The 20252-nt window shown below is 60.9% G+C and overlaps 5 protein-coding genes across 9 annotated transcripts; 2 read left to right on the forward strand and 3 right to left on the reverse strand.

The window, feature by feature from the left end:
- The first annotated feature begins 54 nt into the window (after nucleotides 1-54).
- AVPI1 (arginine vasopressin induced 1) lies at nucleotides 55-998 on the forward strand. Its single transcript, XM_005520860.3, has 3 exons — nucleotides 55-180; nucleotides 473-767; nucleotides 845-998. The coding sequence occupies exons 1-3, from the start codon at nucleotides 90-92 to the stop codon at nucleotides 900-902; spliced, it is 444 nt and encodes a 147-aa protein (XP_005520917.2). The 5' UTR covers nucleotides 55-89; the 3' UTR covers nucleotides 903-998.
- Nucleotides 999-1865: 867 nt separating this feature from the next.
- On the reverse strand, nucleotides 1866-9338 carry PI4K2A (phosphatidylinositol 4-kinase type 2 alpha). Its single transcript, XM_005520661.3, has 9 exons — nucleotides 8772-9338; nucleotides 6017-6217; nucleotides 5641-5772; nucleotides 5402-5555; nucleotides 4827-4888; nucleotides 4271-4370; nucleotides 3879-4012; nucleotides 3531-3590; nucleotides 1866-3398 (listed from the first exon to the last, which is right to left on the reverse strand). Exons 1-9 carry the CDS (start codon nucleotides 9336-9338, stop codon nucleotides 3237-3239), a joined length of 1572 nt encoding a protein of 523 aa, XP_005520718.2. The 3' UTR covers nucleotides 1866-3236.
- Nucleotides 9339-9703: 365 nt separating this feature from the next.
- On the forward strand, nucleotides 9704-13305 carry MORN4 (MORN repeat containing 4). 2 transcript variants are annotated; one of them, XM_005520662.3, is made up of 5 exons: nucleotides 9704-9784; nucleotides 11420-11517; nucleotides 11640-11754; nucleotides 11835-11944; nucleotides 12069-13305. In XM_005520662.3, the coding sequence occupies exons 2-5, from the start codon at nucleotides 11451-11453 to the stop codon at nucleotides 12215-12217; spliced, it is 441 nt and encodes a 146-aa protein (XP_005520719.1). In that variant the 5' UTR covers nucleotides 9704-9784; nucleotides 11420-11450; the 3' UTR covers nucleotides 12218-13305. The 2 variants fall into 2 exon arrangements, with proteins under 2 accessions (XP_005520719.1, XP_087915725.1); XM_088059599.1 differs by lacking the exon at nucleotides 9704-9784 and having other exon boundaries at nucleotides 10330-11517.
- A 71-nt stretch (nucleotides 13306-13376) lies between these two features.
- Nucleotides 13377-16329, reverse strand: HOGA1 (4-hydroxy-2-oxoglutarate aldolase 1). 2 transcript variants are annotated; one of them, XM_014250159.2, is made up of 8 exons: nucleotides 16063-16329; nucleotides 15327-15455; nucleotides 15119-15246; nucleotides 14874-15008; nucleotides 14605-14701; nucleotides 14354-14487; nucleotides 13605-13789; nucleotides 13377-13508 (listed from the first exon to the last, which is right to left on the reverse strand). In XM_014250159.2, exons 1-7 carry the CDS (start codon nucleotides 16289-16291, stop codon nucleotides 13640-13642), a joined length of 1002 nt encoding a protein of 333 aa, XP_014105634.2. In that variant the 5' UTR covers nucleotides 16292-16329; the 3' UTR covers nucleotides 13377-13508; nucleotides 13605-13639. The 2 variants fall into 2 exon arrangements, with proteins under 2 accessions (XP_014105634.2, XP_005520720.2); XM_005520663.3 differs by having other exon boundaries at nucleotides 13377-13789.
- Nucleotides 16330-17127: 798 nt separating this feature from the next.
- On the reverse strand, nucleotides 17128-19993 carry ANKRD2 (ankyrin repeat domain 2). Of its 3 annotated transcripts, XM_005520664.3 has the most exons (9): nucleotides 19644-19987; nucleotides 19147-19260; nucleotides 18906-19067; nucleotides 18612-18719; nucleotides 18336-18434; nucleotides 18008-18106; nucleotides 17789-17887; nucleotides 17413-17511; nucleotides 17128-17323 (listed from the first exon to the last, which is right to left on the reverse strand). In XM_005520664.3, the coding sequence occupies exons 1-9, from the start codon at nucleotides 19905-19907 to the stop codon at nucleotides 17219-17221; spliced, it is 1149 nt and encodes a 382-aa protein (XP_005520721.2). In that variant the 5' UTR covers nucleotides 19908-19987; the 3' UTR covers nucleotides 17128-17218. The 3 variants fall into 3 exon arrangements, with proteins under 3 accessions (XP_005520721.2, XP_087915724.1, XP_014105610.1); XM_088059598.1 differs by lacking the exon at nucleotides 17789-17887 and having other exon boundaries at nucleotides 19644-19993; XM_014250135.2 differs by lacking the exons at nucleotides 17789-17887; nucleotides 18008-18106 and having other exon boundaries at nucleotides 19644-19993.
- Nucleotides 19994-20252: the final 259 nt, after the last annotated feature.

A 20252-nucleotide genomic window follows, 5' to 3' on the forward strand; every position in this document is an offset into this window, starting at 1 on the left:
GCCCCTCGGCGCCGAATGGCCCTGGCAGCGGGAGGCGGGCGGGGATTGGCGAGGGGCCGGGGGCGGGGCGGCACCGAGCGAGTGAATGAATGGGGCGCGCGGCTGTGGCGGGACCCCGGTGCGGTGGCGCGAAGCTGGTCCGGGAACGCAGCGGGCTCCAGGCGGAGCCGCCACCACCAGGTCTGTGCGAGGGGCCGGTGGGCGCGGGGCGGCGTCGGAGCGAAAGTGGGTCACCCCACCCCAGCGCCCCGGGCAGGGCGGGACCGGACTTGCGTGCCCCGGCCCGAGCCGGGGCGTCTCCCGCGTTCCCGGGCGGCCCCGCCTGCTCGGCTGGCCCCCTGCCCGGCGTCCCAGACCGCCCTTCCCCCGACGCCCCCCCTTCCTCACTGGGCATCCGCGCCGGATCCCGGGGGAGGCGGACCGGACCCGGTGGGGAGACCGGAGCCTGACGCCGACTGTTCGGTGCCCGCAGCGGCCAGGGCCATGGGCACTCCGGCCTCGGTGGTAAGCGACTCTCCGGCACGGGCGGCGCCCGCAGCCCGCGCCCGTAAGCGGGCCTCGGCCAACATCTTCCAGGGCGTGGGGCTGCGAGAGCTGCGGAGCCTGTTCCGGAGCGGCGGGGCCGAGCGGCCCGCGGAGCGAGCCCGCCTCGTCTGGCGGTACGCTGGCCAGCGGCGCATGGCGCGGGCCCTGCGGCGGCTTCGGCGACGGCGAACAGCCCAGCCCGGCGGTGGGATGGCAGCGCTACGGCGCTTCAAGCAACTTCGGTAGGTGCTGCCCGCGGCGGGGCAACCGGGGGAAGCGCGGCCGGGCCACGCCGCTAACACACACCTCTTGCCCGTAGGATCGCAGAGAAGCTGGAGGGTGACTGCGGCGCCGACACGGGCTCAGGGTCCATGTAGTAGCGCTGAGCAGCTGAGCCGTCGAGAGCAGCTCTCAAAGGACCCCTAAGTGTACTGGGCAGGGTGCAATGAATGCTTAATAAAGGGTGGACAGTGGTGGCTTGGGTGAGGCTCTGGTTGCGTCCTGCCCATCCCTAAGTGGCAGAACTGTTGTCCAGGCTGGTGTATGGCACCTAGTGAAAGGGGAACAGCCTCACACCACGGGTCAGGTGGGAATAGACCTGTGGGTCATCTGTTCCAACCTCCGTGCTTAAGCAGGGTCATCCTAGAGCAGATGTCAAAGGATTGCATCCAGATGGTTCTTGAATATCTCTTGGGAGGGAGACTCCATAGCCTCTGGGCAATCTGTTCCAGTGCACAGTCACACAGTAACATCCCTGGCACAGTCACAAGGACAACTGAGGAACAAGCTACATGCTGCCCTTCATGAGAAGGAATGCTTGGAAGAGATAACAGATGCTCCAGGAAAAGATTTCTCTGCTGGAAGACCAGCTGGAGGAGTGTAGCACTCAGGAGAATGGAGAAGTCATGGGGGATATTCCTAAGCTGGAAGAGCTGATGCAGGAGGTATCCAGCCTCACTGCCAAAAGAGCAAAGCTCGAGGCCATGGTCCTGTGGCTGAAGGAGGAAAAGCAACTGCAGGAAGCAGTCCTGAAGTCTGAATGTGGCCACTCCGAGAAGAAGTGGCAGCTGGACAGCCTCAATTCCAGCTTCCAGAGCTTCCTCTCCAAGACCCATTGAACCCAGGAGAGACTGGAGCAGGACCTGCAGACACAGGATGCCAAGGGACAGCCTGGACAGCTGGTTGTCCTCAATGCTCAGCATGAGCAGACAGGAAAGGGACTCTGTCCTGCAGCAGCTCCAGCAGTTGCAGACTAGTGTGTCCCTGTGCAGGTACATATGGATACCAGCCATGGGCCAAGGAGCCCCAGCCTGCTCTAGGATGCTGCAGAGGCACAGATGTAGCCAGCTGAATGGCAGCTCTGTTATTCAGACGGTTGCATGGTTTAAATACATTACATACATTTCTACAGTGCATTAGAACAATACATTTTGGGTCAGTCAAATGCAGCTGGGCCTGGCTGGGGAGTTAGGATCTCCACTGCTGCCCCCTCTGTGCTTACACAGCCAGTGCTGAGCCCCCTCCCCACTGCAGGAGACAAAGCAGCTGCTCTGCCTTCCCAGGTTCGCCTGCCTTCATCCCACTCACTCTCCAAAGATAGGGTAGCAGGACAGAAAGACCCAACACTGACTTTCCCCAGCAGCCTGAGAAGTCACAGCTCAAGGCAAGCAGGTGCAGGCAGCAGCCCTGGTGCTGTTTTATACAACACAAGCTCAGCAGCTGCTGGTGAGAGAGGGACTCACTGCCTCCCCCACCCAAAGCAGGCCTGTGAGATTGTCGGCTCCAGGGCAGCCAGGAGTCCATGCTGGTCCCCCAGTGCTCCCACCCACGTGGCAGAAGAGGCCCTCCAGCCTTTCCCTGGCAGCCTTTGCCCTTCAGAGGGTTCCTAGGCACAGACAAGGCTGGCACCATGCTGGCTGCACAGCAGCCAGGGAGCTTGCTGGGAGATGGGAAAAAGTCAAGCGAGAGCAGCCATGGAGACCAGGCAGGAGAAATGGACTGGGGCAGAAGGGGAGAGCTCGCAAGGGAGAGCTCTGCAAAGCCGCCTGCTCTTCACAGGGACAAGCCAGCACCTTTTTCCCCTTAGTGTCTAACTGCACCCAAGCCAGTCCCATGTGTAGTCCCTCTTATGTCCCCTCCTCGAGCCTCTAGCCAGAGAACAGCCGTTCATTGTGGTCCCCGCTACACCAGTGGGCAGCAGGAACTCCCCCTGAGGAAAGCAGCGTGCACGGGGTTGGGGCACCGGAGGGACAGTGGAGGAGTACAGCACACCCTCAGGGAAATGGAGGGGGTATCACCTGCTAAAGGCCTTCCCAGCCAAGCAGCTGGCATGGTGGGGGAAAAAAGGGGCCAGTGGCTGGTGTAAAGGGCTGGACGGATCCTGGCTTAGGTAACCTGTTCATCCCAGTGCCAAGCAGGGGTGCTCAGAACCACATGCAGGCCAAGGAACAGAGGCAGGGGCAGGGTCCCAGCCATGCCACAGTTCCTGGCAGATTCCCACACCTCCCTCTGGCAGGGCATCAAGCTCCAATGGAGCTAGGGAGGGACCATGCCCAATCTGCCTGGCTCCTCCAGTTCAGCTGCAGGTTCCTCCAGCCGCATCTGCTCGCTCTACCCTGAAGGTCGAGTCCCAGCCACAGGAACCAGCAGTGGCCCAACTCTTCTTGCAGTGCTAGTCCAAGGTGGCCAAGCCCTGCCCAGGGCTCTCACAGCTACCACCATGAGAAGAAAGGCTTCCGGCTCTGGAAGCTCTGTGTGTAGGACTCACTGGCGGAGCGCTGGTGGGAACGCGCTGTTTCAACAATCACAGGTGGCATCTGAACCAGGTGCAGTGGACTCTTCCCATCTTTCAACGCCTGAGTCAGGTTCAGGATCTGTATGGCACAACAAAGCAATGCCTGAGTTGCCCTGCCAAAGCAGCAGAGAGTACTCCAGCACTCTTCCTGCCACAAAGGCAGGACAAGGCTTCCTACCTCACCCATCTGTCTTCCCTATGCACAGCTTACCTGGCCTCTCATGACAGCAATCTGCTTGTGAAACTGTCCCCTGTCAAAGCCAGGGTCTTTCTGCAAGAGGGAGAGTGAAGAACACAATGTGATCCACCCACTGCTTCATGATGTGAACAAGATGCTTATTCCCCAAGTAAGCTCCTCCCCCTTGAGTTTCTTTCTCCCACAATGAATTTTCAGCTCCTGGCAGAAAGATAACCCTGCTGTGCCTCAGCCCAGAAACACTGTCAGGAGCTTGACCACCTTTCTGCCCCTGCAACCTTGACAGGGAGATCCCCAACACCACTTGTTTTTCCTCCTTCATCTTCACCCAATCCTCCATCTTCACCCACTCCTCCAGCTCACCTTGAAGAGCTCATACAGATCTTCCTCCAGGTCCTTGACAAAGTTGGGGTCTGAGATCTTGGGAAGAATCAGGTCCTTGATCTCCTGTGAAAAGGGGATTTTGGCCTGGGGCAGCCATGCCCAGTAGAACGGATCTGTGGAAGGAAGCAGGAAGCATTAGAATTGGGGAAAGCAACGCATGGTGCCACATGCCCCTGGGTGCTAGATTCCCTGCATCTGGAACACAAGATCTAGCATCTGCCTTCTACAGTCTCTGCTGAGGAGCTGCCCATGAATCCAGAAGCTCCAGAGGCACAACCCCTAGCCCTCTTCTCTATAGTCCTTGAGGAGGATGCCCAGGCATGGAGTTGTATGGCTTGCCATGGTGCCTTGGCATAGCCTGAGGGACTCACATGCTCTCCAGGAGTCCGGGTGTTTCAAGGGAAAGGCCAAACCATTGTCTATAGCAGCCAGCTTGATGATGGGCTCCTTCACCACCACCCAGTCGGTGTCCTGGAAGGAAGTGAAGCATGTCACAAGGAGGTCCTCCCAGCAGGAACAGTCCTTCTACTCCCTACAGCCCCACTGTCAGGATCTCTGTCCTGGCTACCACAAAGGCACAGCAGCCTCTTGCCCGTAGTACAGCTCTTTAACCACAGGGAAACAGTCTGCTTTGGGTGGGAAGGGGGACAAAGCTGTTTCTCCTCCAGGCCTCACTCCAAGGTCCAGTAAGTCCAGGTCCATTAGTTTTCCCCAGCATTTCCCCCACAGAGTTCAGCTGCATCCTCACAAAGTCCCACTAGGCCATAACCACCAATGCAAATGGAAACAAAAGGCCCAGGAAACAAGATCAGGCCTTTTCTGACTTGGAAACCCAAGCCAGATGGGAAATTCCTGTCCTGCCTGCCAAGTGGGCAACTTCCAGGAGCAGACTCCCCATGTTGCCCCTGCCCAGGAGCAGCCACTCACCCGCGTGCCCGCGCTGTCCAGGGGACAGTCATATTTGATGAGCCAGTTGTCATTGCCCCGATCTGCAGGGAGATAAAACCAGCTGTGTCAACACCAGGGCTGCACCACGCTGGGCAGAAGACCATTCTTCCTCTCACCCAGAAGTGAGACAGACACATCTTATGCTCAAACTCCCAGAGCCCTTAAACTTGCTGCAGGCATGGGAAGCCAAGTCAAGTCCCTCACAGACAGCCCTAGAGGTCCACATACCACCAGCTCCCAAGAGAAAGGTCAATTTGCAAGCCCAGAGTGCAACCTCAATCCCTTCCAGTCTGGCAGAAACCCAGGAACACGGTGTGAAATGGGATACAGGGGCACAGTTGGGTGCTGGATTTCTGGATGTTCCTGGATCCTCAGGTAGTGAGCAGTCCAGGAGCTGCATTCTGCCTAGAGGCAGATGTCACCTGGCAGGAGCTGAGGGGATACGAGTTCCGGGTGCAGGGAAAAGCCACCAAGACCCTATCTCCCTCCCCTCTCTTCAGCATGGTAGGACACAAAGGAGCAGGCAGCATCCAATGCCAGGCAGGTGGCCCTACCTGTGTTCCTGATGATGTAATCCAGCACCACCAGCCGCTCAAACTGCAGCAGCAGCTGCCGATTAGTGTTCTCTGGGAGCGGCTCAGCTTCAAACCGCCGCAGCCAGTAGTCTGCATCCTTGTAGCCTTCCACAAAAAGCTGGAAGGAGCCCACCTGAAGCAAGGACAGGCTGCATTACAGAAGTCCGCAAGAGGCCATGGAGGTGCCAACAGGCAGGCATGGAAGCTTGCAGCCCTACCTTGGGTGGCAGACCAATGCGGTTGAAACGCTGGCCAACTTTGGGCACTTTCTCCAGGGCCAGCCTCTTTCCTCGGGATTTTACCCTGTCAATGGCACTGTAGTTAAAGGTCTCACTGGCCAGATACACCACCTGGAGGGATATGAGTACAGTCAGCAGGGGCCTCTGGCAAGTCACAGAACTGCCCAATAAAACCAAGACACAGCATTTCCCACAGCTCTGCCCAGCACAAGGATCCTCACGGTTTGAGCAGGAACAGTCCTAGTCTAGAGCTCAGTCTCCTAGGTCAGTAGTGCCACAAGACAAGGTGCAAGCAGGACTGTGTGGAAGCACACAAAAGCCTCCCCAGAACAAGACCCCAGCAGCTGTCCCTCACCTTTGTGCGGGGAACAATGTTGAGTTCCAGTTTCTGGTCCACCAGGCTGGCACCTGCCTCTGACAGGTAGCCCTGGTTCAGGACAAGGCAGTCTCTCCCAAAGCAGCATGGGCAGCACAGCTTCTGCAGCCACTTGGTCCACTTGGGGTTCAGATGCCCATATGGCTCCTCATTCTTGGGCTTGAAGACACCAATGATTTTCTGTGCGTGGGAGAGAAGAGAGCTGAGTCCAGGAAGTTGGCAGAGCTGGGACACCTTCCCCAACCCAAAGAGGGGACACTAAGGAACACGTCCAGAACTGCCCTTCATTAGGATAACAACCAGCCTCCCAGGACCAGGCAAAACCCCTCAGCTCCTGGGAGGGAGGTGGGCAGAGCTAGGAAGAACCCCTCTCCAGCCAGTACCCCATCCCACAAGAGCAGGGTGCTGCACAGAGACCTTTATACCCAACATGTGTCCCAAAAAACACCAGTGATGATGCAGTCTCGTGGTAAACACATCAGTCTCATTCCAGCGACCTCTGGATGGCTGGGGAGAGCTACTGCTCATCATTGATCATTATGTCCACACAGGAAAGGGACAGGGATAGCAATCCCTGCCCTGGCTCAAAATTCCATTGAACAGAGGTGATCCCAAACTGAACAGAGGAAAACAGCCAAGCACCTGCAGGACACCTGAGGAGCCAGGGCCCTGTGCTGGGAGGTCGAGCAGAAGGGCTAAATCTCTGGGTACACTGTGGATGAGAGGGCAGCTCCAAACTGGCCACCAGCTGGTACCAGCAGCAGTCCCAGCCCCTCAATCCAGCCTCGCATACACCAACCCAACAGTGGGGACAGCAGCAAAGGTACCCCAGTGCCACAGAGGGCACAGAAGCCTTGTGCGGGGCACTACATGACCACTGAGCCAGCACTGCCATGGCACACAGATGAGAGAAGAGCTGGGAGCATGGCCACCTGTCCCCACAAGTCAACCATCCCCGGGGGGCTGGCAGACCCTGCTCTGGGGTGACTCAGCAGCATAAGCAACCAGGACTTTTCCTCCTGGCTACTGCTAGCCCTGGCCCCAGTGGGCGTCACTTCCCCAAGCTGAGCTCCTGCCAGAATGTGGAAGTAGAATATGAGTCCCAGTGCTTCAGCAGGGAACTTCAATGCAATCTCAGTCTGTCAGGGGCCAAAAGCCAGGCCAGAGCAAGCAGAACCAATTTTTTTTCCACCAGGAAGACAGAAAGAAAAGGTTTGCGGAAACAGGATCACTTGAGCCGTGTCCAAATCACATGGTGGAGCCACTTCCCCTCAGCAGGCAGGAAGGTAATCCCACCCCCATCAGCCCCACACGGCTGTCACAGGACTGTAAACCCATCTTTGGCTATAAGTCTGCAAAGAGGCCTGTCGGGAGCTCCGGCAGCACAAAGCCCTGTGCTCCGTGGAACCAGTCCAGCAGAGCAAGGCCCAGCCAGGCAGGGACAGCATGGAAGCAGAAACCAGAGGCCTGGTAGCACAGCATCACCTTCCAGACAGACCCATGCCGAGAGCAGCACTGACAGGGAAAACAGGTCTGCCTGGTGCCAGCAGCAAGGCAGAGGGAGCCTGGCCAGCACAGAGGAGCAGCCAGCAGTGGGGTGATCATAACCACCAGGGCTGAGCAGCACAGCCCAGCTGGAACAGCTCAGGCCCCAGTAGCCTCAGGGAAAATAATCAAAGTGAAAAATTCCCCCCCACACCCCAAAATCTTCCCCCTGCTGCCCACAATATCTATGTGCTGCACTCCTGTGCCAACAGTGGGATGTTTTTGGTAACTCTGGGCAGCAATCACAGCAACCAGTCACATACCATGTTTGCCTACAGCAGGATAATCTGAGGGACCTGCCAGCTGACAGCACCAGCAGTATGCAGACTTTGGGTCCTCATGCCCATGCTCCAGCAGCTGTCCTTGAGCTTGGGTCTCCTACAGCCAGGCAGCCTCCAACCTGCAATCCCCAGGCAGCTCATTTGGCTGCCCACTCCAGGTCTCATATTGGGCAATAGGCAGGACCAGGCTGTGGCACAAGTGTGTATTTCCCCACATGCCATCAGCTGAGCTGGGAACTGCCTGGCACAGCTTCCAGGAGCCAGCTTTCACCCAGAGAGGGAAAACTAGGACACACCAAAGACCACAGAGCTCACTCCACTCCTGCTTCCCTGGAAGCATCCCAGCACACACGTGGCAAGGGAGTCACAGGAAACAGCAACAGCTCAAGTAATTGGGCAAGGAGCAGCAGGTCACAAGACAAGCCAGACTGTGCTGCACACTCATCCCATCAGAGGCACAAAGACAGCTGCCACACAGCTGACTAGGTCTATAGGGGACCAGCTACAAGGATTTTGTCTCCACTACACCAACCACACAGCCACAGAGAAGACATCTCACTCAGTGCAAAAAAACAGGCCAAAAACAGCACAGCCCATAGAGTCCCAGCCCTGGGGCTGGAGTCACCGTGTTCAGATGCTGATGCATGGGCCTGCGGGAGGGGGTGACCCTTCCTCTTTGGGCACAAAGCCCAGAAGAGGTTGAATCAGCACTTGGACACTGCTGCCCCGCACTCTCGCTGCTGGTGCCACTGTACTTCTCCCCGGGGAGGCTCAGAGCCGCTCCAGCCGCTCCTACCAGCCCTCCGCGCCCGGTCACTCCCGGCCAGCGCCGCTCATCCCACAGGCCTCCGGAGCTACGGGGGTGGCTCCACGCCTGGATCGGCCACGCGGGGCTAGGCTCAGCTCACCCCCTGCGGGTCCTTCACGAAGTAGCTGCCGCTGGAGCCCTGCGAGATGCGCTCGGGGAAAATGCCGCGCTCGCTGGCCAGCTCAGCCCGCCGCACCACGTCGGCAAACTCGGGATCTTCGGGGAAGTCGTTGCGCTCCCGCTGCGCGGCCGCCGCCGCTGCCGCTGCTGCCGCCGCCGCCGCCTGGGCCTGCGCCTGGGCCTGCGCCGCTGCCGGGCCCCGCGCCCCGCGCTCCCGCAGCGGCTGCCGCTCGCGGTCGCGGCCACCAGGGGAGCCGGGAGGGGAGGGCGGCGGGGGCGCGGCGGGCGGGAGGGTGCGCACGGCACCCCCCGGCAGCCCGTAGTCGGGGCCCTGCGCCCTCTCAGGAGACACCAGCGGGCTCGTCTCGTCCATCGCGCCGCCCGCCCGGCCCCGCCGTGCCGCTGCTGCCGCTTCCGCTTCCGTTCGCGTCACGGCACCCCAGGGGCTGCTCCGCCCCCCGCCACACCCCAGTGGCTGCTCCGCCCCCCGTCCCGCCACGCCCAGCCCGGCCGCCGCGGCCGGAACAGCGTGGGCAGCAGCGGCCATGATACCGCTGAGGCTAGTTGGGAATCTCTCGCGCCTCGCAGCGTTCGTTCGGGGAGGCCAGGGTGTGTTCGTCCCATGCACACACCCGCCGTGGCGGCTGGCGCCAGTACCCCACACAAAGATGGACGCTGTGGAGCCGCCGTGCCCATTGCTGCCCTTTGCAAAGATGGCGGCAGGGCGAGGGCCCTGCCCCTCCGCAGCCACGCCCGCGGCGGCGAGCACCTTGCCCCACACAAAGATGGCGGCCGGCGAGGGCGTGCTGCGCAGCTGGCCAATGAACAATCGCGTTGCTAGCGGTTGCCGTGGAAACAGCCAACGGCGAGTGGGGATGGACGCTGGCGCCGTGGCACCGCCCGGCGGGGCGGGGTGCTGGCAGGGGCGGTGGTGGCCACCGCCCCTCGGCGGGACTTGGTGGAGAGAGGTGTAGGCGGACAGCGCGGAGCCAGGTGAGCGCGGGTAGCGCGTCCCTGCGCCGCCCGCCCCGCCTGTCCCCCTCCTGGGCACGCACCGGGCCCGTGAACATCGCCACGCGTGTCCCGGTGGTGGGGCGTGCGTGTTTCAGCCGTGGGTGCATGAACACACCGGGGTGTGGGTGCATCAGCCGTGGGTGCATGGACACGGCGGGGCGTGTATGCACGGACACATCGGGATGTGGGTGCATGACAGAGACACGACGGGATATGGGTACATCGGAGTGTGGGTGCATCACCCGTGGGCGCGGTCACGCCCCCGGACACACTGCCCAGGTGGGGTGTGCGCGTATCTCCCATGGGTGCGTGGCACGGGCAGGATGTCCGTGCCTTTGCCCGGGGATGTGTGGTTCAATGCGGTCATGCTCCCCTCGGCCACTGTGCGATTCGGGCTGTGCTGGGCGCGCTGCCCCTGCTTGCGGCGGGCGCGGTACGTGCGGGCTCGGGGTGGTGGCAGCGGGCGCTGGGCAGGCTGGAGTGCTCGTGGAGTGCCGTACTTCGGGTTAAGTGTCACAGGCCGTGCTGGCCGAGTTCACAGTCCGCGCTGGCACCGTCTCCTCCGCCTGGCATGGCCGGGCAGGCTGCAGGGTGGGAGCCGGCGATGCGCTCCCGGTCCCTCCCATCAGTAGAGAGCACTGTTCAGTCGCTGTTCGCCTTGGCTGGGGCCATTTCTCTGGACACAAAGCCCGGGGAAGCTCCTGTTGTGCTCCTGAGAGCCGCGTCCTGCTGGTTCGTGTGGTTCAGAAGCCACCTCTGGGGTGATGTGCAGCCGGCCGTAAGCAGACAGACCCTGCTTAGATGCTGGGAGCCCCTTCCCGTCGCTGGCACTGCCTGAGCTGCACCGGCAGATGCTGGAGAGGCAGCGCCCAGCCCACCTGCGGGGCTGTTTCCATTCTGGTGCCTTCCCTGTGTGCTGGGGAGAGTTGTGCTACGTGGCAGGGCTCAGTGAGGTGTGTAGGGCTTCTGGAGCTGCTTGCTGTTGGCAGTCAAGTTTGCAAACCCTCGGTAGCCGAGCAAAGCCCTCAAGCCCCAGGACACTATCTCTGCTGTCCCTCTTAGGAGGAGTGTTCTCTCATCCCTGGGGGTGAGCCGGGTCTGCCCATTCTTGATGCTGAATCTGGAAACCCCACAAGCTCTCCGTTCCCTCTCCTGAAGAACTGCCACTGAACACAATCTAGCAAGCATCTCCTCTCCAAAACACTTATTTCTGCCTGGGACTGCCCCAGCAAAGCTGAGAGTGGCCCCTGGCCTGAGCCTGCACAGAGCAGGACCTCTGGGGGTCTGCTGGAGTGCCATGACGACGGCAGCCAGTTCCTGTCACTCTCCTCTTCCTGCGACTCACTCACATTTCACAGGGCTGTGACCCCCATGGGCTCACATCTCCCTGCGCCCTGCAGTGGGGTGGGCAGCAACCCGAACCAGGCGGCTGGGGTTTCAGAGTCTGGGCAGGGCAGCTGTGCTCCTGGGGTCACCTCCTCATCTGTGCTGTGCCCTAGCAGAGCTGTCCCCAGGGCAGACAGACTCAGCTCTGCAAGCTGAGAGGATGCAAGGGCTCTGGGCAAGTCGAGCTGCTCTCCCTGCCCAGCAGCTTTCTGTGCCTCTCCCTGCCAGCTCTTGTCCTGCTGTGCCAGAGGCTGTTGCCATGACCCTCACCAAAGGCTCCTTCACCTACTCCAGCGGGGAGGAGTACCGCGGCGAGTGGAAAGAAGGTGAGATGTGGCCTGAGGGAACGGTGCCACCTGTGCTGGGGCACAAGCAAACCCCATATCTCTGTCCACACTGGGGCAGGTCTCATCTCTGTCCAGTGCTGCCCATTTCTGCTCTCACCTAGGTCGCAGGCACGGCATCGGACAGCTGACATTTGCTGATGGCACTGCTTATGTGGGGCACTTTGAGAACGGGCTCTTCCACGGCTGCGGCGTGCTCACCTTCTCCGATGGCTCCAGGTGGGCACTCCTGCCTACACCTCCCTGGGCATTCCCACTTGCCGTGGGGAGCTGCCACCTCAGGAGATCCTCCCGCACAGGTACGAGGGGGAGTTTGTGCAGGGCAAGTTCAATGGCGTTGGAGTCTTCACCCGCTGTGACAACATGACCTTTGAGGGCGAGTTCAAAGGCGGGCGCGTGTACGGCTTCGGTGAGTGCTGGCATCTGCACGGCCCCTTCCAGCATCTCCCGCTTTGTCCCTCCTTTCCTGGACCCATCCCCAGTGGGTGCGGCTCCCTTCCCCTTCAGTCCCAGCCCTTCCCTCCCCTCCCCAGGTCTCCTGACCTTCCCTGATGGCTCCCACGGTGTGCCCCGCAACGAGGGCTTCTTTGAGAACAACAAGCTGCTGCGGCGGGAGAAGTGTACAGCCATCATCCAGAGGGCCCAGGGTGCCTCCAAATCTGCCCACAGCTTGACAGCGTGATGGTGCCCCACATCCCCTCCCACCAGAGCAGGGACCCCCCTACTTGGGCACTGGCTGGCCCTGCTGGTCCTGGAGAAGGGATGTGGCACTGCTGGGTGCCTCCCTGCCCTTCGTCCCCTCCAAGCCTCCTCCTGCCGAACCCCTGCAGCTGGAGGGGGTGGGGCCCTTCACTCTCCACCCAAGTGCCCTGGGGCAGCCGAGGTGCCTTCTCTTTCTGGCTGTAGCCCTGGCACCTGCTGGAGTAGCAGAAGGACAGGGCAACAGGGGCTTGGCCCTCTTCCCCCCAGGAAGACTGTGGACCACTACGGCTGCTAGCCAGCTGCAAAGGATGGAGCAGGGGGGGTAGAGGCTGGTCCCTGTCCCCACTGCCAGGGTGCCTTGGCTGGAAGCTGCTGACTGAACCGCATGCCCCCAGAGGGGCAGCTCCTGGCTCACTTTGCTGCCCTGGTCTGGAGGCAGGGTGGGCACCCCGGGCATACCGTGGCCTGCACCCTCAGCTCTGGGTGACTGGCCATGCCCCTGCATGCCCAGGGTATGGTGACATAGTGTCCCCAAAGACCCCAGCCTGCTCTCAGGGCCAGCCTGTGGGCTGTGTTCCCCTCATCCCTGTGCCAATCCACCCATCCACTCACTGCCTTTGGGACAGCAGCAGCAGCATACCCACCAAGAGGGAGTGGGGAATGCTCAGCCTGGCACATGTCTGCTGCATGCTGGTGAAGGATGGTAGCAATGGTGAGCAAGGAGAAGGGTCAGCTGGAACCGAGAATGAGGTACATGAGCAGGGCTGCCTGGGGGTGCCAGGGCTGGAGCAGGAGGCCTGGAGAGGGGATAGAGGTATGGCAAAGGGGCAGGCAGGGGGCACGCAGTTCCCCATTTTGCCCCCTACATGCGTCCTTCATCTCCCCACTGCATGCTCACCCTCACCCCCGGTGCACAGGGGTCCCAGCAGCCCTCACTGCCCAGTGCAAGGCTGCAGGGGCCGTGCCCATCCTGCCAGTCTCTGCCTACACCGGGTCCCGTGCCTTGCTGTGACCCTGCCTTGTGCTGCTGCCTGCACGGGCCTCAGCTGAGTAAACCATGTTGCCAAACACCTGTGCCATGTCTTTTTTGCTGGGAGCAGGGATGGCGTGGGGGCCTTGCACAGGCAGGACTGGAGACAGAGAGGAGATGGCAGTTTATTCATGGCACCAGGATCCACCCCTTCCCAGGCAGACAACAGGACCCTGGGGGCTGGCAGAGATGCAGGCTGGCCTAGGGTTGCCCTCCTTTACCCACTCTTCCCAGTGCAGCCCTGTCCAACAGGAAAGAGTAACATGGGTGGCCCTCTCCTGGCCACCTCCCAGTGTACCCAGAATGTCCCCAGTTCCAGGGTCCCTGACTCCTGTACCTTCCTGGTGTGGGAAGGGGCAGATGGAGAGCACTTCACAACCAGCCATTGGCACTGAAGGTGTTCCTCAGCTCTTCAACCTGGGCAGGACTCAGAGGGGCCAGGGGTGCACGGCAGGGACCTCCGTAGTAGCCAAACCACTCCATGGCCTTCTTCAGCCCTGGGATCCCAAACTGGCGGGTGACCTGTGGGAGGGAGGGCATGGAGGCTTTCTGCCTCCCATGAGCCAGCATGGCCTCTGGGCTCTGCTGTGCAGCCTCTTCTCCTTTGCTTGCCATCACTCCTGGCCTCCCCATGTGGGGCTGCCAGGCTGGCAGAGTGTGAGGTGGCTGCAGCACCCCAAGAAGTGCCCACTGTGGGGTGGGGGTGCAGAGCACACTCACACAGGACTCTGCGCAGGAGCTCTGTGGCACATTGGGCTCTGCAGCAGGGAAAGGCCACTCCATAGTAGGATGAGGGGCCCAGGAAGGAGCAGCTCTTCCCCCACAAACACTACTGCCTATAAATAGCCAGCAAGCCTCTCACGGAGGGTCAGGCAGTGCCCGGTGCCAGTGGACAGGATGTTTCTTAATATGACAGGGCTGACACTTCCCACCTTCTCACCTCCAGCCCGTCTCAACTCTCTGGCCAAGGTGCTGTCCCCCTGAACCGTCCCTCCACCCACTGCAGCCCCAGGGACTTCCATTCTTTGCCTCTGTCATGGCCTGGCACCCCCTCCCCTCAGCATCCCAGGGGTTCTGCCTGCTCACCGCCGTGTTGGGCTCAATGAGGCGGTGCTGCAGGTCACGGGCCTCCTGCCACTGGCCCTTGCGGCACAGGTGGTCCAGCTGACACAATGGGTCACCCAGAACATTGGCGAGGGCACACACACCCCCAGAGGCACCTAGAGACACCAGGACACATTGGCAGCTCAGCATGCTGTGCCTGCCCAGCACCTCCCAGCCTCTCACCTGCCTCCCCCTGCCAGTGCCCCCAGCCAAGGATGGGCAGCTGTACTTACCCACGGCATAGCTTGCCAGCAGAAAGCTGGCTGATCCTGCCAGCACCTGGAAATCCTCCTGCCTTGTCTTGTGGACCATCAGCCCCATGCGGGTGATCTGGGGAGAGACATGCTATGCCCTGGGGCAGGCATCACCCAGTCCCCCGTGCTGCAGGGTGCCTGCTGGCAGCCCTGGGGCCCAGGGAAGGGCTGCAAGTCCCAGGTCCCCATTCCCAGCTTAGGTGCAGGTTTGGTGGTAAGCAGCCCTGGGAAAGTCCTGCCCCACTCACGTCCCCACCGCTGTCCTTGATCCCAATGATATTTGGGTGCTGAGCCAAGGTGATGACAGCCTCCATGGGCAGGTCCAGGCCGGTGTTGGCAGGGACGCTGTACAGCACCACAGGGATGGGGGATGCATCGCCAACCTGCAGGCAGCCAGGCAGATATCAGTAGCTGAGATGGGCTGGGGATACATTGGAGGTGTGTATCCTGCTGCCCCACTTGGAGTTGCTGGCAGGCACTGGACACGGCTCACCTCTGTGTAGTGATGGACCAGGGCAGCAGTGGTCATGGCCCCCCGGTAATAGCAGGGTGTCACAACCAGCGCCACATCAGCCCCCGCCTCTGCCATGCTGACTGTCAGCTCAATGGTGGCCTGGGTGGCTGGGGAGGAGGAAGAGGGGTGAGGGGTGCCCCAGGGGGGGACAAATGGCCCCTGCACTGCCCCCCACACAGGCACTCACATTCGCAGCCCGAGCCAGCCAGCAGCAAGCGGTCCCTGGGCAGAGCCCGGCGCACACAGCTCACCACCTCCACCCTCTCACGGGATGCCAGGTATGGATACTCCCCGTTGGAGCCCAGCGCCACCAGCCCTGGAACACAAATGTAGGGAGGGCAGGGCTCAGGCACATGAAAAGGGTGCCAGAACTGTCATGTATCCCCATTACTCTCACTCCCTTCTCTGCTGCTGACACCCAGGCAAAGCTCTGCAGCGTGCCCTCTCCTGCCTACGTCCTTGCAGTCCCAGCCTCCTGGTCAGAAGAGAGGAGACTCTGGGGAGCATCCTTGTGAGGCCACAGCCTCCTCTGCAGCTGGTCTCCTGTCATCTACCCATCCTTGGCAATGGACAGATACATATCCCATGAATTTTTGAGAGGGTGCCCAGGAGTGCAGTGCATAGGTTCAAGCCTGTAGCTATGTGTGGAACACGCGTGCAAGCCTGCACATGTGTGGAGTGTGTGTGCAAGCATGTGCTGGCATGTGGTGGGGGTGTGCAAGGACACACTCATGTGCCTGGGCACGTGCCACGCAAAGGGCCCCAGGTGGGTGACCCAAGGGGTTGCCAGCCCCAGAGCAAAGTCCAGCTGGAGGCTGAGCGCCCTTGGGAAGCTGGCAGGCTGCCTGCATGCTGCCACACAGCCTCTGTGGCAGTCAGGGATCCGACTGGAGCCTGCATGGAGGACAGTGGGCAGCGCTTACCTCGGAAAGGGATGCTGGCATAGCGGCGCAGGTTCCCCTCCAGCTGGGCATAGTCCACTTCCTGCGTGGGTGAGAAAGGGGTGGCGAGGGGTGGGAAGATACCCCCAAGATTGAGTGAGGGCTCTGATCCCTGGGGGGTGCTGAGCCCCCGGCACTGCCTGGGGGCTGCCCAGTGCAGAGCTGCCAGGACAGGCCGGAGGGAGGAGGCGAGGCGGGTGCTGAATGCCATGGTGGCTGGCTGAGGCCGCTGGCTGTGCTGCTTGCCTCGCCGAGGGGCTGTTAATGTTTGACCGGGCACGTGAGGGACCCGCAACCCTGCTGGGCAGATGACATGGGGGGGTGGTACCAGATGAGCTCAGGATGTTCTTCCCCCTCCAGGAGCTGGCTGCAAGGAGCTCAGCGCCCCTCCAGGTGAGCTTTGGTCACCACGGCCATGCTTTCCCTTCTGCTTGCCAACCCTGGCAGCCATCCCTCTGCCTCGTCCAGGGCTGGGCTGCAAGACCAGGGAGGGACCAGGCATTGCAAGCAGTCCCAGGGCTTTGGTCAGGGATCACCTGATCTGGCTGTCAGTGTAGGGTCTCCTGTAAACGGGTGAGTGTGAGCATTTCCATATAGGGAGTAGTGAGCACTGCACTCAGCATGTGTGCAAAGGAACCGCATGTTCCCCAGCCATGGCTGCAGCAGGAAAGACAGAAAGACAAGAAGCCATCCAACCCCACAGAGTGGCTGTCCAGCATGGCTACAGCTGCTGCTCTCTGGCACAGCCCCAGCCTCCAGCTGTTGTGCTGAGTCCAGCACAACATGGACTTAGGCTGAGCTGTCCATGTATTTTTCCTCCCAGAGCTTGCCCAGGTGGGACTTTGAAGGACTGTGAGCAATCAGGATGTCCTGCAATGAGGAGTCCTGTCCTTGAACCACTTGGTGTCACCAGTGCTTGAGTCCTAGTGATAGGAGGCAGGGCTCACCATGCTGCCAGATAACCCTGTCCCAGGATAACCCAGCTTTCCCAGGCCCGTCAGCCCCAGTGCAGGCTGCCCAACCTCAAAGCCATCTGGAACTAAATGCTGCTCTTTGCCGACTTTTATTGACACAGACAAGTCTTGTCTGGATCCTGCTCCTTGGAGCTGAGCCCAGCCTCTGGCCCTGCCTGGTGCCATCATGCAGGGACCTCCATCTCCCCCTGTGGCTGCTCCTTGGTCTCCAGCGCCTGGCGTGTGTCCACCTGCCACTGCTGCACCAGGTCTGTTGGGGTCTTGCCAGCCTGCAAGAGTGGGCAGAGAGAGGCTGGGCACAGGATGATGCAACATGGTGGGGCAGCAAATGGCCTCAGTGCTGGCTCCACACACTCACCTCATTCTTGGCCATCATGTCAGCCCCGTGCAGGATCAGCGTTTTGATGATCTTGTAGCGACTGAGCCGTGTGGCATCATGCAGCGCTGTGTCGCCTTCCTGTGGGAGACACAGCTTCACTGGAGATTGTAGTCCAGGGACAAGGACCCTCTGCCTGTCTCCAGCACTGCTCTCCAGCCCCCAGCACACCAACCTCCACATGGATAAGGGGGACTGTTCCTGTCCCAGACCTGGCTGTGGCTGCAACCACCCTGGGGCAGGATTGTGTGTGTCCAGATGTGCCCTACTGTAGGTGCTGGAAGCCCTTGGAGGGGTCAGCAAAGGGAGGGGGATCAGTGTTGCCCCCCAGTGATGCCTGCATGGCTGCAGCACTCACCCTGTCTGGGGCATTGATATCCACCCCGCAGTGGATGAGATGTTCCACAATGTCAGGGTGTCCAGTTCGGGTGGCCACATGAAGGGGTGTGCTGAGCAGCTTGAGGGGGGATGAGATGGACATCAGGGGGGATCAGGACCCAACAGAGGGTCAGCTTTCATACTCCAGGGTATGCCCCTGCTTCTGGCACAACCTTGTGACCTGCTCTGCCCTGCTCACCTTGTCCTTCACATTGAGGTCTGCCCCACGGTCCTGCAGCAGTTTAACAGCATCCAGGTGCCCACCCCGGCAGGCCCAGTGCACGGCAGTGCAATCCAGCTGGACATACAGCGTTGTGTCACGGTGGGGGACACCCCTACCCTGTGTCTGTCCCCTGCCCCAGAAGGTCCCTGTGCTTGAGGTGAGCTGGCAGAGCCCTGCCTGCAGCCACCTCTGTGATGGGGACAGCACTGCCCCACTGCAGGGTCCCCAGTGCTGCTGTAGTTCTGGTTGCAATACACCCAGATGCTCAGACCAGCGTGCAGCTGGAAGCAGGATTCAGCCTCACCCGGTCCCTGAAGTCAACAGTGGCCCCACTGTCCAGCAGCTTCTGCAGGATTTCCATGTGTCCCTCCAGCGAGGAGCGGTGCAGGGCCGTGCGGTGGAACTGGGAGACAGGGTGGCACATTGGCGGATGGATGCATCCTCCCCTGCCCAGTCTGGTTGTACCCCCAGCCCTGTGCCAAGCCTCCCAGCCCTCACCCACAGGCATGGTGGGCACAACTGCAGGACTTGGTGGCACGACACAATGTGGGGGGCAACCAGTGGCTGCCAGGGATGCTACCTCATCACATGTGTCAGGGGAGCCACCATCACCCAGAAACTTCTCGATGACGTGCATCTTGCCCTGGACAGCAGCTCGCAGGAAGGTCTCTGGCTCCACAGGACCATCCTGGCAATGGGACAGGCTCAGAGCTGGGGAGCACAGGGGTGCAGGAGAGAGGACAATATGGGGGCCCCCTGCCCTGCTTCCCCAGGGAGGTTTCTGAGTGGCAGGGTGACCAGGGCACTGGTCTGTGGGTGGTCCAGCAACTATGCCAGCAGCCCCCCTCCCGCATCTTGGGACCCCCTGACGTACAATCTCCAGGGCCTCAGGTGGTGGAGTGGGCTCGGGGGTGGCCGCCCGCTCTGCCTGGCGCTGCCGGCGCTGCTTGCGGAGCTCAATGAGTCGTTGGATGCTCCCCACGTCAATGATCTCCCGCCTTAGGTCCACTGAACTCCTCCGCACCTTCTCCTGGCCCTGGTGAGCACACACAGTGCCCCATTTGACATGTCTGTCACCAGCCACCCCTGGGCACCCTGCACCCCAACCCACTCACCTTGATGGCCTCAAGGCCCCAGTTCCTGGGACCACAGTGTTTCTCCTCCTCCAGCTCAGGTGTGTTCATCCGCTCCACAGCCGGTGGCTCCCGTGCACCATCCCCTTTGAGTTTCTGCACAGGCACAGCAGCTGCTGCATGGTCTTGTCTGGGCACAGAGCAGCCCCACTCCCTCCATCCTCAGCCTGCTGGGGAAGGTGGCTCTGGGCATGGCTCCACTTGCTGCTGAGGTCTGCGGGATGCTTGGCAGCCCTTGGGCTTGCGCTTGCCTGCCCACCCTGCTTGGTAAGCTGGGCACATGCTGGCTGCTCAGTTCTGCCCCTTGGGCTAGAGCTGCTGGGCTTGGAACTTGATCCCCCTGAGAGCCCTTGGACACTTTCATATATCCCCCAGGATGGCAAGGTCGGTGCCAGCCTCTTCACATCCCTAAGGATGGACAGAGTACAATGGGGGTTCCTACTACAGCCCAGAAAGGTTCCCCTGTCCTATGGACCCACCTCCTCCTTCTCCTCCTCTGCCAGCTTCTGCTCGATGAGCTCCTTGGCCCGTTCCACATCCAGTTCCATGTCTGCCCACAGTGCACAGTCCTGTGCAGGATGTGTCTTCTTCTTGTTACCACGGGCAGGGGTTCCTAGTCCTGGTTCCTGGTGCTGCCGGTGGCTTCGCCGGCTGTGGGGCTTTATGCTGCTGGCCCCGCAGTCCCACAGCCCAAGGGCACCAACAGCTGTGGCTGCTCCACATGACTGGGGCAGCTTTGCCATGAGCTCACCCTCCTGCTTTCTGGTGGCCCTGACTCACCTCTCCAGCCCCACACTCTCTTAAAGAGACTCCCCACACACACCCCGGGTTGACCAGGACACCTGTGCTTGTTATGGGGAGCTGCAGTGTGCAGAACCTGTGACAGCCAGTCAAAAGAGGCTCAGCAGATCCAGGGTCACCCCATAGGCATGGCACTTATGCCTGCGTCACTCACCCTGGGCAAGCAAGATGCTCCCATGACTTCCATCACCCCATCTCTGTGCAATCAGATGCTGCAGCAGCCACCAACATTGCCCAGGGCTTCCTGGCACCTTGGACAGGGCAGGGATCTGGGGGGTAGCCTGCCC

Source organism: Pseudopodoces humilis, chromosome 9 (assembly GCF_049639895.1).
Source record: "Pseudopodoces humilis isolate 2021_Gansu_Grassland_sample_001 chromosome 9, ASM4963989v1, whole genome shotgun sequence".
NCBI classification, from domain to species: Eukaryota; Metazoa; Chordata; class Aves; order Passeriformes; family Paridae; genus Pseudopodoces; species Pseudopodoces humilis.